Here is a 12,098-nt window from a genome sequence, read left to right on the forward strand (position 1 = left end):
CTCGGTTTTACATAGGTTCCTGAACCATGCCACGTACTGCCATAGCAAAAGAGGAACTGAGACTGAGGAGAGACTGAAAACGATAAGACTATTTTAGTTTTTGCCTTAATCACGTATGTAGCGTATGTGTGTTTTAATGGCGTGCCAGTGGCAATTGAGTTACCTATCTGAGTAAGGTTACTGTTGCATCTGGATAGTAAGCGTTCGGGATATGAGTGGGGTTTCTTAGATATTTGAGAATCTTAATATTTGAGGTATATAAGGTAATGCTTGAAGGAGATAGTTACTGTCTTAAGGAAAACTAATGAATCCTGGAGGCATGATTTTAGGAATGCTTTGAATGAGGAACAGGAAGTCTTGCAAATATGAGAGGACAGGGGATATATTTTTTTATTGCTAATTAAGAAATCTAATTATGAAAATATATGGGTAAAAAAAGGAAGTGAATGTAAGTGAATCTTAGAAATGGGAGTGATTTGTAAATGATGGCAAAACCACAAATGGTAATCAAAAGATGAACTTCATACATGTTTTGGAAAAGCTCATGGGCAGAGGGCAGAAAAGGGTGTCTCTTAATGATAGTAAAGGAGTAATTGGAAAAGTAAGGAAGAAATGAGAGAAAATTGTATACTAGGGTCTAGATGAGAAAGGAATTTAAGGAAAAGAAAGTGCTTGGTGTGTAGTCAGCAGAGAACTGAGGTGGAGGGGCGTTTACTGTGCATGGTGAAAAGGGTGTCAGGAAAACTGTGTAGTTCACAATGAATAATGAGACAGAAAATAGATAGATTCAGGAATTAAGAGAAAGTTGACATGTCAGATCCAGTTTGTGAAAGTGGGATACGAAAGGAAGGGAAAAACATGGTGAGTGGAATATTTCTCAGATCCTGATACAAATTCATTCACAATTAAATATGATGGAGGAAGGGTCTCTGGAAGAACTTGAAAGATAAAGTAGATTGGTTACGAGGGAGAAAAAATACCCTGGAAAGTGGGTAGTGATACACAGTGTAGACATGTATTGGAACATCACGTTGTACCCCTTAAATGTATAGTTACATGTCACTCAAAAAAAAAATTTCAGAAAAGGAAGTGGGTAGTGAGGTAGGAGGTGAATGAATCCAGATGGAAGAGGAAGAGGAGGAAAAAAACCTCTGGAACCTCCAAAAAGAGAATAGAGGCACTCAGTTTTATCAGGCTCTTGCTTGCAGAGACTCCAGGGGACGAAGGCCTCTTGAAGTTGTGGCTCTTTTTATTGCTGTGTATTCACATCTTCTAACCTCAGTTCTCTTTCCCACAAATGGCACTGATTTCCCACTTGGGGTCAAAACCCAAGTTGGTTTTTCAGAAGAGAAGCCTCAGACACAAAGGGTTCTCTAGTTTTATCGGCGTTCCTGGCGGAGCAGGGACTCTGTTGGCGTGGTGGGGGGCTGGCCTGGGTTGCTAAGCCTGACTGGTGCCAGCTTGAGAGTTGCACAAGGAGGAACACACCGGCCCGCTGCCAAGACGGGTGCACGGCAGCCTTTGCCCAGCAGGTGGCGCTGTTTCCCCAGAGACCTGACGACCCAGCGTGCGGCCGCCAGATGCAGCTCATGGCGCAGGAGGCAGCCCGGAGAGAGAAAGGTGCACGCTTCACCGGTCCTTACAGGCCAGTAGCGTGACAGTGCAAGAGTCGGAGTAGTCTGGAATAAATGGCAGGAATCTGGAATGAAATTCACCCGGCAATAGTCCTTGTGTTCCTTTTCCCCAAGTCACATTTAAAAAAAAGTGGTTTTTGGATAGCCACTTTTTCCAGTGACAGTGTTCAAAAGGGCGTGTTTTCAGATTTTTTCCTTTCCTTCAGAGTACGAGGTTGAATATGTGTCAGAACAACTTATCTTACCACCTGTGCCCAGATGGCAAAATGATAGCATCCTCAACCTAATATTTAATAATTTATAGCTTTTATTAACACACTTGAAGGAACTAACAGAAGTAAAATTCACCTGCCTTACAAATTTACCTCAAATTTTATTTATTTATTTATTTTTTGAGACAGAGTCTTGCTCTGTTGCCCGGGCTAGAATGAGTGCTGTGGCGTCAGCCTCGCTCACAGCAACCTCAAACTCCTGGGCTCAAGCGATCCTCCTGCCTCAGCCTCCCGAGTAGCTGGAACTACAGGCATGTGCCACCATGCCTGGCTGATTTTTTCTATGTACATTTTTAGTTGTCCAGATAATTTATTTCTATTTTTTAGTAGGGACGGGGTCTCACTCTTGCTCAGGCTGGTCTTGAACTCCTGACCTCAAGAGTGATCCTCCTGCCTCAGCCTCCCAAGTAGCTGGGACTACAGGTGCCTGCTGCCATTCCTGGTTAATTTTTTCTATTTTTAATAGAGATGGGGTCTCGCTCTTGCTCAGGCTGGTCTCAGAACTCCTGACCTCAAGAGCGATCCTCCCACCTCGGCCTCCCAGAGTACTAGGATTACAGGCGGGAGCCACCGTGCCCAGCAAATTTATTCTTGTGCATGTCCATTAAGCTTCTACAGTGTGCCCCAGATGTGCTCTGACAAAGGTCCTCCCTACTCCCATGGTATGTACATTCTTGGAGAAGAGACAGTGTTGAACAGTGACAGCAAAACAATTAGATACTAGTAAGTGCTGTGCTGAGAAAACGGGACGGAGTGACTCTACAGTGGGGTGAGGAGAGGGTGGCATCTGATCTGAATGACATGAAGGACTAGACACGTAAGAAACCGGGAGGAGGAGCGTTCCATGCAGGGGGAGCAGAGCACAGCAGAGCGTGGTCTGTTCGGGAAGTGAAAGGCCACTGGCTGGATCCCATCAGAGAAGTGGGCAGAGGCCAGATCACCAGGGCCTGGTACCCCAGTAAAGAGTGTGAACTGTGTTCCCAGTGTGGTGGGGAGCCACTGGGTGATTTTGAGCAGATGATGACGTGGGTGACTTACGTGCTTAAGGACTTCTTGGGTGGAGAGTGGACTCTAGGCGAGCAAGACTGGATACGGGAAGGAGAGTTAGGTCTGTCAGGGTTGAGTGTTTCAGGCAGAAGTCACAAGGAGTCGGGGGCTTACACATCAGTGGGAGAACTGGAGGAATAGTACTCAGGGGAACTGCCAGTGGGCTGTGGAGCTGGGGGATAGAGACCCTGCAGTGGTTAGGTGAGTTCAGGAAGCCACTGATTGCCACTGCTGCTCACGCCCACAAAGCGGGCCACATAGGGAAATACCAGGCCCAGTTGCAGCTTCTCCAAACACTTGAATCTCTGTGACCTTGTTTGCCAACAGCAATGGGAAGACTGCCTCCGTGTTGCTTCTCTTGCCAAACTTTGTGCTAGTGTGTTTAATTGACAGTATTTAATTCCAACCCAGAACTCTAAGTGCAAGGGTGTCTGGGAAATGATTTTTAATTTTCCAACTTCTCCAATTAACAGGAGAAATGATGCCTGAGCCAGCCGTCTGCTGGATACAGGATAGGAGGCTGTCGCGGTACCGAAGGTAAGCGCTGGGCGTGGCTTGCCTCAGGGCAGTGAAGGTGGAACTCGGTGGAAGTGGACGCATTCAGAATATGTTTTAGAGGTGACAGTGACCATCTCGGTGGTTGACTGGATTTGAAAGGGTAACTCCTGGATTTTTAGCTTGAGCAGCTGGATAGATTGTACTTCTGGAAGAGTTAGCAGTGCCCCTGACATAAGAGGTGAGGGGTGAGAAGCTGGTGTGAACTTGACCAGAAAGCGGTTGGTTGTAAGTTTGAAACTCAGGGTCCTGCCTGACTGGGGACGCTGTTGAAAGTCGTGGGATATGGTCACCCAGGAAGGGTGTTGCCAGAGAAGGCAGCCCAGACGGAGCCTTTAGGTGCCAGCGTTACAGACCAAGCCAAGGCAAGCAGCCAGCAGAGGAGGTGGAAAAGGATTGGGCACTGAGGAGGGAAAAGCAAGAGCGTGGCCGGAAGCCCCACGAAGAAGAGAGTTCTCAGAGGTGTCGAGTGCGGGTGATGCCGTTGAGCACAGCAGTGCGTCCTGGACTGGACAGGTGCAGTTTCCGCGGAGTGGCGGGAACAAAAGGATTGAGCTTGAGGAGAGAATATGAGGTCTGGCTAAAGATTGGTCAATTTTGTTGATCTTTTCAAAGAACCAGTGTTTGGTTTTAGTGATTCTGTAATTTGTTTATTTCCACTCTAATCTTATTTCCTTCCTTCTGCTTTTTTTGGATTGAGTTTGCTCTTCTTCCGCTAGTTCCTTAAGGTGGAAGATTAGGTAATTGATTTGAGGTCTTTCTTCTTTTTTAACGTAGGCATTTATAGCTCTAAATTTCCCTCTGAGCACTCTTTCATTGCATCCCATAGGTTGGTATGTTGTGTTTTGGTTTTGTTATCTGTCCTAGCCAATAGAAATGTAAGGTGAGTCACGTTCATCCTTCCCGGCAGGAGCTTTAAGAGCCGGTGAGCGGTCAGTCCCGTTTTCTTGGCCGTAGGCAGTTGTGGAAGGAGGTGTTGGGATGAAGCCGCCGTCAGCCGGGCTCTGAGTTGCCGCAGTGGGCAGGCCTGTGCAGCGCTGACCCTGGACAGGCCTCTACTGTGAGAAATAGAGACTTCAGGGTTGTTAGTTGTATCTTGGGATAGCAAAACCCAACCTGCCCTGACACAACGCCTCGGGACAGAAATAGTGGTGCTCCGGGTCGCCATTTGTAACCAGTAGGTTACAAATTTCAGGAAAGGAAAATTTTACTTTTCCTTACCGAGGGTAGACAAAATCCAACAAATAACACAGGTAAGACTTTCCCTCAGTGTTGGTCCTCCATTAAATAAAAAACTATTAAACTTTTAAAATAGTAACATTGTTCCCCTAACCAGTAGGGGATGTTTTTTTCTTCAGTAGACTTAGTTGGACCACCAGAAACTTAGTTTAGTGTATCTCAGACTTTGTTCTCTGGGCCATCTTCATTAGATCCTTCAGAGACGGCCATGGCCTTTTATACGTTTGCTTAGGTTCTCACCTCCTAGGAGGTCACATGATCTTTATTTATCTGGATTATTGAAACCGAAGGGGGCAGGGTGGGTGTGAGAGTAGCCCAGTTGGACAGAAGGGAGGGGTAACCGATGGACCCAGTACTTGGGACTGGCATCTGGAGTGAGGGCAGTCTGGCGGGACTGAGTCCTTACAACTGTGGAGTCTGACACTACCTCTGGGCAGTTAGTGCCAGAATTGAATTGCAGACACCCCGTTGGTGTCCAGAGAATCAGAGTTGGCTGTTGGTGTTGGAAAACATCCTACCAGTGTAACACTGAAGTTCATGTTGAACGTAACGTCTGAGTTTACACAGGTGTCGGTATTAGAGAGGAAATGTTAGTGCAAGAGACAAGGAAATCACAATTTTGCATAAAAGAATTTATTTAGTGGCCAGATCCCAATGAATAATGTCAGTCATTGCTTGATTCTGCTAAAATGTGCTATTAGATTGACTCTTAAGAAAGTGTATGATTGCGTCACCAAAAGCTGTTTCATTTGGATTGTGCAGAGTAAAAGAAAACTGCATAAATCGTTGTCCTTTCATAAAATTTTTAAAATATAAAAATGAAAAAAGAAACCCAAAAGCAGTGTTCAAAACTAATAAATGTCACCTTAGACTATTTACAATAAGATGCCTTTTAATAGGAGAATATGCTCAGCTTGATCTTTTCCTCCCATTTCAACCTTCCAGGTGTTCCCACTGCCGATCTCACGCCAGCCGTGATTTCTGCAGTCCTGTCTCGTGAAACCGCCCCCTTCCAACCTGTCTCACTCATCCTGGAGTCTCTCTCTGACACCCCTCCGTCCTACTCTTAAATTGTCACTGATGCTATTCAACAGGCATTTATTGAGCACCTAGTATGTGCCAGGCACTGTGCTAGTAGGTGGGGACAAATACAGAGATGAAAAGACATTGACCCCTCCCTCAAGAAGCTCAGACTTTGGGGTGAGTTAAAAAATGGTTTTCACATTATAGTCCATGAAATCCCAGGCCTCCATGAAGTAAATCTGGGGATTTCTTGAGACAAAGTGCACTCGTGGAGGGGGTCTGTCAACTGGGCTCACTCCGACACATTTTCAATTTGGAATTCTACTCTGTGTCACGGAGCGTAACTTCCAAAGCCCACACCCACCGTCTGAGCTCTGAACTCTGAGCAGGTGGGAACTACGTGTTTGGCAGTAGGGACCACCTCCATCAATTTGGTTTTTGGGAAGGGTATTCTACAAGTTCCAAATTTGAAAAACCCTTAATCAAAAACAAAAACCCTAGATTTGGGCAATAGATAAATACTACAAAAGTGTCCCTTGAGTTGAACTTCAGCAAGATGCTCTAAAACTCTTTTCTTTCCTGAAGAGGCAGCAGGAACTCTTTCGAGTACCTCCGCCCGGTCCTGTTTCTTCGTACTTTCCTGTGACTATTGTCTTAGCCTCACACATAAAAGCAGCACAATGAGCCTGCAGGTGACCCCCGATCCCGGCTGAACCCAATGCAAGCTCAGCCCTTGCATTTGGTCTGTGTCGTCTTTGTCCCTGAGGACTAGAGAGACGCAGGGCATTAGAGTTACTTCAAGAAAAATAAAAAGGTAAACCCTGAAATATAAAACAAAAACTGTACATGGCATACCACGGAAGCAAAAACGAAACCATACCCTCCCTGTCCCCAGCTTGTTCCGTGCCTGGCAGACGATGCCCCTACAAATATTCACATTTGGAAACAGTTCACAGTCAAGTGAATCAAGGCCAAACCACGGTGGTGGCTTCACTCACACAGGCTGTAGCGTGTTCCTCTCCTGGGAGCCACATGGCCGACCAACGGGCAAGGGAGCTTTCGTGGGAAAGTTCGGTCCACGCCTTTGCACGGGGTCACACGTTGCAGTACGGCTTCCATCCAGTTAGGGGCTGTGCTGCGATCTTTCCAGGAATATGAGCGCCAGCTTCAGAAATCCCTCGCAGGCTCGTTCCAAGCCCTTTGGACCTGAAGGCAACTTGGGGAGTTGGCATTAGTCCCAGGAAGCGCTGGGCCTGCCCTGCTCCATGGCAGGGTGGTCACGGCCTTGGAAACGCGGAGGGAGGGAGGAGAGCAGGGAGGACTGGCGGAGGGAGGGAGGAGAGAGGTGATCATGCACACGCTTCTTGCTCTGTCGTGCATAGGGGTTCAGAGTGACAGCATGTGTTTCGACACGTGAGGGCTTCTGCTTTTCATTAAAGAAATAACTCGCCCTGAAAAGCTCGTCTGGCAGATGTGGCCGTGAACGTGTGTGTGTAAAAATGTGTCATGAGGTCACGCGTCCATCCCTGTGAGTGTGTCCTCCAGCCCCTCCCCCGCCCTCACACCCACCTCACCGGCGAGGGCAAACCGACGGGTCACACCTGGTCGGTCTGATACTCGGAGGCTTCCGAGAGGCTTTCCGAGAAGCTCAGGAAGTTCTCCTGGTACTCGGAGCACACGATCTCGTAGCGGTAGTGCCGGAACTCCACTGCAAAGGTGCCGAAGTAAGACAGGAAGCACATGACCAGGCCCCACTGCACCCTGGCCGCGTACATGTGGATGTTCTGAGCCATGAGGATGAAGTCTGGGGAGAGGCCGTCAAGGAAAGCATCTCGGCAGCTGCACTGACACTGGACTGTTTTCTGGGCAGAGACAGGTCACGGAAGTCTGGCTCCCCTCACTGGCAAAACCCGTAGCTCGATAGAGCTTGCAGAACCTGCAAACCCGCGTGAACAGGAATACTTAGCACCCTTGAGCTCTTACCCTGTGCCAGACGTGCTTTTTGGTGCTTTCACAGATAATATCACTTAATCCTCACAATAATCCTCTTACCAGTTCATTTACAAATAGGGAAACTGAGGCCAAATGGGTAACTTGCTGGAGGTGACACAGCTGGGATTCAGACGGGCATCTGATCCCAGGCCCGCCCGCGTCCAGCTGCTGCCCTCCACGGCTGCCTGCCAGACTGCGAGACGAGCAGGAGGACTACAGCTCCAAGGCAGTGAGTTGGCCAGAAAAATACAGCTGTCTTTTAAAAAATCACTGCAAACGACTATGAATTCATAGTTATCATATCTGTGGAAATAATTTTGAACCCATCAAATTGCCAGCTCCCTATGTATAAGCTGTGTGTGGAGCTGCAGTGCTGCTAATAATGTCTGCCCCTCTTCTTCTACTTCTCACTATCGTCCTTCCGACAATACTGTACAGCCTAGTTTCATTCTTGGCATCACATATAAACTTGGGCCCAAATGAAAATATGCAATAAAACAATAAAGAAACAGATGACCCATCACGGTGGCTCACACCTGTAATCCTAACACTTCGGGAGGCTGAAGTGGGAGAATTGCCTGAGGCCAGGAGTTCAAGACCAGTCTGGGTAACATAGCAGAGACCCTGTTTCTACAAAAAATAGACAAATTAGCCGGGCATGGTGGCGCGTGCCTGTAGTCCCAGCTACTCAGGGGGCTGAGGCTGGAGGATCACTTGAGCCCAGGAGTTTGAGGTTGCTGTGAGCTATGATGACACCACGGCACTCTAGCCCAAGCAAGAGACCAAGACCCTATCTCAAAAAATATATTATATAAAAAATATAAAAAATAAGAAACAGATGAGATTCCTGCAGCTGTGTGTGTGTGTGTGTGTGTGTGTACACACAACAGAATAAATGGAGGTAGGACCTGAGAGGGAGAAGGCTGAAAAGTCCACAGCATGCCAAGGCGCTGAGCACTAAACACATTTATTTAGAAAAAAATCAGAAACGTCCGCTTAGAATTAGTCTTCTGAACTTAGAGCTAAAATCTTGGGACATTTTCATAGAGCAAGAGTATGTGAAAGTACATCAGCCAAACTTTGCTCTCCCCACTAGGCCTTGATCCATTCACCTGGGAACCAAGAAATGGTTCCAAGTGTTCAGAAACAACATAGATCAGAATCACTGGGTGACAGCTCAAAACTTATGAGAATTTAAAGTCTGTGTATACTCTTCTGACTGAGGATTCAAACTATGCCAAAGCAATGTTAATTTATTCCTTAAGTGAATGGGGAAGGCATAAATCCTTAAATCTCATATTGGCAGTTTTGATCTTTTTCATTATGAAGTATTTTATCACGTTGCTAGCAAGAAGGCAAGGTTTTTGGCTTGGATTTTAAATCTTTAAATGTTCTCTACATAATGTGGACTGTAGAGCTTCAGAGAACCAGTAAAATGACTGAGTGGCAATTTGCAAGGAAAGAAGAAATGAAAGACTCCAAATGCACCACTAACTAGAGAACGTCTCTGAACGCGAAACATTTTTGTTTTAAAGCTCTTTCTCTGTTGGCTGGGGGAGGGGGTGGTGCCACAGTCCACCCAGCGCCCCAGCACCTGTAAGTCCCTCCGGGATTGGTCTTCCACGCCCCAGCGCCTGTAGGTCACCCAGGCCTTAGCCTCCCACGACTAGGGAGGCACTCAGTCGAGAGCAAACAACCTACAGAATGGGGAAAAATTTTTGCATGCTACACATCCGATAGAGGGCTGATAACTAGAATCTATTTAGAACTCAGGAAAATCAGCCAGAAAAAAATCAAACAACGCTATCAAAAAGTGGGCAAAGGATGTGAACAGAAACTTTTCAAAAAAAGACAGAACAATGGCCAACAAACACGAAAAAATGCTTAACATCTCTAATCATCAGGGAAATGCAAATCAAAACCACAACGAGATATCACTTAACTCTAGTGAGAATGGCGTTTATCAATAAGTGCCAAAACAACACATGTTGGCATGGATGCGGAGAGACAGGAACACTCATACACTGCTGGTGGGACTGCAAACTAGTGCAACCCCTGTGGAAAGCAATATGGAGATACCTTAAACAGATTCAAACAGACCTACCATTCGATCCAGCAATCCCATCATTGGGCATCTACCCAGAAGAACAAAAGTCATTCTATAAAAAAGACACCTGCACCTGAATGTTTATAGCAGCACAATTCACAATCACAAAGATGTGGAAACAACCCAAGTGCCCATCAATCCATGAGTGGATTAATAAAATGAGGTATATGTACACCATGGAGTACTACTCAGCTTAAGAAACAATGGTGATCTAGCACCTCTTGTATTTTCCTCGATAGAGCTGGAACCCATTCTACTAAGGGAAGTATCCCAAGAATGGAAAAACAAGCACCACATGTACTCACCATCAAATTGGCTTCACTAATCAACACCTAAGAGCACATATAGGAATAACATTACTTTCTCTGTGTTTTTGTCTTAAGAGGCTGAGATGATCTGTCAGAATATCCTAACCCCCTGGGAATGGCAATTATTTCATCTCTATCGAGACAACTTATAATTATTTCTTTCCTTTTTGAGGCAGGGTCTCTTTCCATTGCCCAGGTTAGAGTGCAGTGGCATCATCGTACCTCAGTGCAACCTCATACTCCCGGGTTCAAGCGATCCTCCTGCCTCAGCCTCCCAAGTGGCTGGGACTACAGGGGCCATGCCAACACACCTGGCTAATTAAAAAAATTTTTTTGTAGAGATGGGTTGCTCAGGCTGGTCTCGAACTCCTGGCCTCAAGCTATCCTTCCACCTCAGGCTCCCCACGTGGGGATTACAGGCATGAACCACCTCGCCCAGCCAATTTAATCTGTTTAATCTCACTAGTAAAGAACCTTTTCACATTCAAAGGATACAGAGGACCACACAGAGAGTGATCGAGGCTGACAGAATAACTCGTGGAATTCCAACTTTCCGTCCTTCGTTCTTGATGTTGACTTTGAGTGTCAGCGCAGCCTGGATCCAGCAGGTCAACGTGCCAAATCCAAAGGTCAAGGAAGTTCCAACGTTGTGGATTTCTTCATCGCTAGTGAGCTAAGGGATGAGCAGATAATGACGTGTGGAGGCTCACCGAGCAAAGGAGACAGGCAGCCTGATGGAATATGTGGGTGGGGGAAGATGGGGAAAGAGAGAGCCCACCAGTGGGATGATGGGCTTTGGAAACACTAGAGTCCTTCGTCTCCACTGGCTCTTTGTGTCTGTTTGCAAACGTTCAAGCTCTCGGGGGAGGAAGGGAAATAAACAATATCCGCAAACCCTAAAAACATTTGTTTGGAAAAACAGTGCAGGCAGTGGTAATCTGTTCCTTGTGTTTATTTTCCAGAAAAGCTTGGTGGGGAAAGGAAAAAAAAAAAAAAAAAAAAAAAGGAGAGTTATACAACAAAGGGGAAATGTTTCCACACGTATGTATACCCTACCTTTGTTTGCTAGGCTAAGAAAATGAGACTGAGGATCTGGCTGTGTTTTTACTGACCGAGGGTGCCGAGTTCTAGGCAGGTCAAGATTTAATTGGCTGTTCTTTACTCTTACGGAACTGGCCTGTGTAATGTGACCAATTCATTGTTAATGAGAACTTTTTTGGTTTTGTTTTCCTATAGTAATAAGAAAAACTGACACCAATGAGCTTTTGCCATACCTTGAGATCCATTAAAGCTGCAGTCCCTAACCCTTGGCAGGGCTGTTAGGAACCAGGCTGCGCGGCAGGAGGTGAGCAGCCTTGAGCTGGGGAACCTTCATCTGTATTTACAGCTGCTCCCCGTCACCACCTGAGCTCCGCCTCCTGTCAGACCAGCAGCGGCATTAGATTCTCATAGGTTGCACGTTCCTTATGAGAATCTAACGCCTGATGATCCGAGGTGGAGCTGAGCTGGGGAACGGCTGCAAATGCTGATGGTCATCGGCAGAGAGGCTTGACTGCACAGAGACCATAGTAAATCAACTGCTTGCAGATTTATGTGAAAACCCTATCAGTGAGTGGCAAGTGACAATGTAGTAACAGTAGAAATAAAGTGCACAATAAATGTAAGGTGCTTGAATCATCCAGAAACCATTTCCTCCCACCCCCAGTCTGTGGATAAATTGTCTTCCGTGAAACCAGTCCCTGGTGCCAAAAAGGTTGGGGACGGCTGCATTAAAGGATGACACTGTTTGAAGATTCACACTAATGGTTTTTATGGAGTAAAGAGGTTAAAGGAGACCCATCTGGGTTATTTGAGCTGGGCATTAGAGATGTAAACTCTCTAAATCATTACCCATTGATATTTACAAATGTATCTGTCACTT

The 12,098-nt window shown here is 46.3% G+C and overlaps 1 protein-coding gene across 4 annotated transcripts in view; it reads right to left on the reverse strand.

Annotated features, from left to right (window-relative positions):
* Nucleotides 1-5,367: 5,367 nt before the first annotated feature.
* Nucleotides 5,368-12,098, reverse strand: part of TMEM150C (transmembrane protein 150C) — a 50,303-nt gene continuing 43,572 nt past the window's right edge. For all 4 annotated transcript variants that reach the window (XM_045536931.1, XM_045536930.1, XM_045536934.1 and 1 more), the window contains exons 7-8: nucleotides 10,673-10,850; nucleotides 5,368-7,574 (exon numbers count right to left, since the gene is read on the reverse strand). In XM_045536931.1, coding sequence (XP_045392887.1) covers nucleotides 7,366-7,574; nucleotides 10,673-10,850 — 387 coding nt within the window. In that variant the 3' untranslated portion in view covers nucleotides 5,368-7,365. The remainder of the gene's footprint in view (nucleotides 7,575-10,672; nucleotides 10,851-12,098) is intronic.

This window comes from Lemur catta, chromosome 24, assembly GCF_020740605.2.
Source record: "Lemur catta isolate mLemCat1 chromosome 24, mLemCat1.pri, whole genome shotgun sequence".
Classification (NCBI taxonomy): domain Eukaryota; kingdom Metazoa; phylum Chordata; class Mammalia; order Primates; family Lemuridae; genus Lemur; species Lemur catta.